At 41.3% G+C, this 2,814-nt stretch overlaps 1 protein-coding gene across 1 annotated transcript in view; it reads left to right on the top strand.

Annotated features, from left to right (window-relative positions):
• Positions 1 to 349: 349 nt before the first annotated feature.
• LOC106106905 (dynein heavy chain 3, axonemal-like) overlaps positions 350 to 2,814 on the top strand; it is a 22,059-nt gene continuing 19,594 nt past the window's right edge. The window contains exons 1-9 of the mRNA XM_013287563.1: positions 350 to 539; positions 1,002 to 1,115; positions 1,239 to 1,436; positions 1,557 to 1,698; positions 1,791 to 1,929; positions 2,029 to 2,204; positions 2,293 to 2,428; positions 2,574 to 2,641; positions 2,743 to 2,808. Coding sequence (XP_013143017.1) covers positions 350 to 539; positions 1,002 to 1,115; positions 1,239 to 1,436; positions 1,557 to 1,698; positions 1,791 to 1,929; positions 2,029 to 2,204; positions 2,293 to 2,428; positions 2,574 to 2,641; positions 2,743 to 2,808 — 1,229 coding nt within the window. The remainder of the gene's footprint in view (positions 540 to 1,001; positions 1,116 to 1,238; positions 1,437 to 1,556; positions 1,699 to 1,790; positions 1,930 to 2,028; positions 2,205 to 2,292; positions 2,429 to 2,573; positions 2,642 to 2,742; positions 2,809 to 2,814) is intronic.

Raw genomic sequence — 2,814 nt, 5'->3', positions numbered from 1 at the left:
TTTTAGTAATGAAAATCCTGATTCTTAAGCTTTAACGGCTATTAAGAATGTATGGAATTTATATATTGTGTCGACCCTTCGTAGGGAAAATGGCATTAAGATATCTAAAAACATGTTTGATGTCGACATAAAATAGCACATAATACTACTAGTCGATATCTATGCTAATGTTATAAACAGGAAAGATTTGTATTTTTGCGTGTTTGAAATAACTCAAAAACTACTGGGTCGATGTCAAAAATTCTTTCACCATTAAAAAGTACGGTATCAGTAAGTAATATGGGCAATATTTTTTAATTTCACGGCGAAGTCACGAGCAACAGCTAGTTAACCATAATTTTCTAGTATAATGGCGAGTGGCGATAGAAAGCGTCCATTGGGAAAAGCCTCCAGTAGCACCGGCCGCGCTTGCCAGTCGCGTTTTGTACCGGCGCCGCGCAAGCACCCTGTGCCGCCTCGCTTGGCGCGCGCTGGCTTGCCGCAAGAACTCCACAGGGACAGTACTCTGCTTAGAGCCAACACCAGCTACTATCCTGAAGGTAACTCAAAGTGTAGAGAGTAAAAAATAACAAAACATAAAGGTGCATATAATTCATATTGATTGAAAGAGTTACATATCTGTGTGAGATAACTCCAAAATGACATCAGTTTTTCAATTAAAAAAATTAGACCACATGTTGAAAAGTATTTTTTTTGTCTATCAGCTCCCAATCAATCTTTGATCGACCCCTTTAGATTATCGACGCACATGAACTCAATTCTACCCTTGCCACGAAAACATGTAGTTAAATCTCTTATAGGTTTATGGTAATATAGTTAGCTATGTTAAAGTCAAAGAAATTCAAAAAGCATATAGAGGTTGACAACTGATTTGTGTGAGTACTTTTCAGAAAAAGTCCCGGTGAACAATGTTTGTTACTATGCTTCCTCTATACATTATTAAATGTCTGATAAAAGTAAATATTACGTAAGTTCAGGCTCACGTCAAAGTATTGTGACAGGAGAAAGCGAAGGCGGATGCAGCGAGTTCCCGCCGCTCATGCTGCGCAAGTCATGGACGCGTGGGGTACCTTACAGGGACAGCTTCGATCATGCCAGGCCTACAGATTCTACAGGTAACCGCAACAAACTGTCGTTAACTGTGGCTGTACTGACTTGGTTTGGTTATAGCTTTCGATTAATACCAATGAGAATATTATACGGTAGAAGAGCCTTGGTCTACAATTGAACTCGTTTAGGTAATTGCTACACGCCGGCAACAAAGACGATGCGAACGATCCACATGCCGCCGAAGCGGCGGCCGCCTCCAAAGTTGTACGGTCCCCTCGGACCTAACGGCGAGTTGCAGTTTCCGCCGCTGAAACCTTGGGCCGAGAGGGAGAAAGAGAGATTGGATGCTATCAAGAGGGAACAGGACAAGAAGAAGTTGCCCAAAGGTCAAGCATTCACATCTCTTGTAGTTTGTCCTATTAGTGCTATTTTATATTTTAGCATTTAATTGTAGCTTCTATTCTGTTTGTAGCTCAAAATGTTTAATGTAATTCATTCACTTATAGGGCTCGTGCTACTAGAAGACTTAGTATCAGGAGCATATGAACGACGGAAGGCTGCAGCTGTAGAAGCAAAAAGAAAAAGAATAGAAAAGAAGCGACAAGAGAAAATAGCGGCTGAGGAGGCGGCAAAAGAGGCTTTAAAGAAGTATGAATATTTTCCTAAACAAATGTGTTTTTTTGGAAAATATCTTTGTTTTCGATAAGTTGAAAGTATATTGACGTACATGTTATTGACAGGCATCTTGCTAAGCTATCGTTCGAAGTGCCGCGGGATCCTGATGATCAGAAGCTGGAGCTGCTGATGGTAACCGAAGCAGAGCACTACAGATACATCCACCCCAACGACTTGGAGAGGATTCAGTACTACATGACAACTGTGAGTCATAATTTGGAGTTGTTTTCAATATAATATCGTTAGCATTATTTTTTTATTACTTATACCACATTTACAATGTAACCGCGGTGCAATTCGCAGTCGCTGAACAATAGACACTTGCCGGAGTTTCCGGTACATCTGTACCGGCGCGCCAAGCAGCAAGTGGACAAGCAGACAGTGGCCATCAAGCGCCGCCTCATGGTGCTCACGTACCAGGCCTGCGTGCGCCAGAGCGAGGCAGATATACGAGAATCCTTTGTTGAAGCTATGAAGAGGTGATTTATCACAATAATGACGAACATTTTGACTAAATTATTCTACAATATCTATTCATTTTACTGCTATAGACTGATATTGTTGTAGATGCATCTTGACGTACGTGCTAGAAGACCCTTGCGAGCGCGGTAGGCTGAGCATTGCTCACGTACCTTCGCTGTGGCCGGCGCTCGTCATTCACGGCCCTGTGCCCTGGCATTCCGCTGCCGTTCGCGCCAAACAGGTCATTTAGACTTAAAAGAAACTATCTACGATATTATACGATACGATATAGTTACTAAGATATCTTAATAACTAATTAATTTTTTGATAAAATCTTGGACATTTTCAGTTGAAAAGATCTTTAAACTATATTTCTACTTCGACAGGCGCTGTTTTACCGCCACTATCATGGTAATCCAGTATTGTTGGAGCTGCGAAGATTATGGCAGCAGAGGTAAGATCAACACAAACCCACTCAAGCCTTGTGATCTCCTGGTTATTTTTTATTGTTCGTTATAACAATATAGTCATCAACAAGTTTTTTTGCTTTCCTAGGTATCAAAACATGTTCATTTGTGACATGCGGAAGATGCAAGCCGATGGGCCATTCCCTCACTACCCGTCAGA

This window comes from Papilio polytes, unplaced genomic scaffold, assembly GCF_000836215.1.
Source record: "Papilio polytes unplaced genomic scaffold, Ppol_1.0 DF822067.1, whole genome shotgun sequence".
In the NCBI taxonomy this organism is placed as follows: domain Eukaryota; kingdom Metazoa; phylum Arthropoda; class Insecta; order Lepidoptera; family Papilionidae; genus Papilio; species Papilio polytes.
Note: the sequence above shows the minus strand (reverse complement) of the source record. Positions and strands in the feature narration are given on the sequence as shown.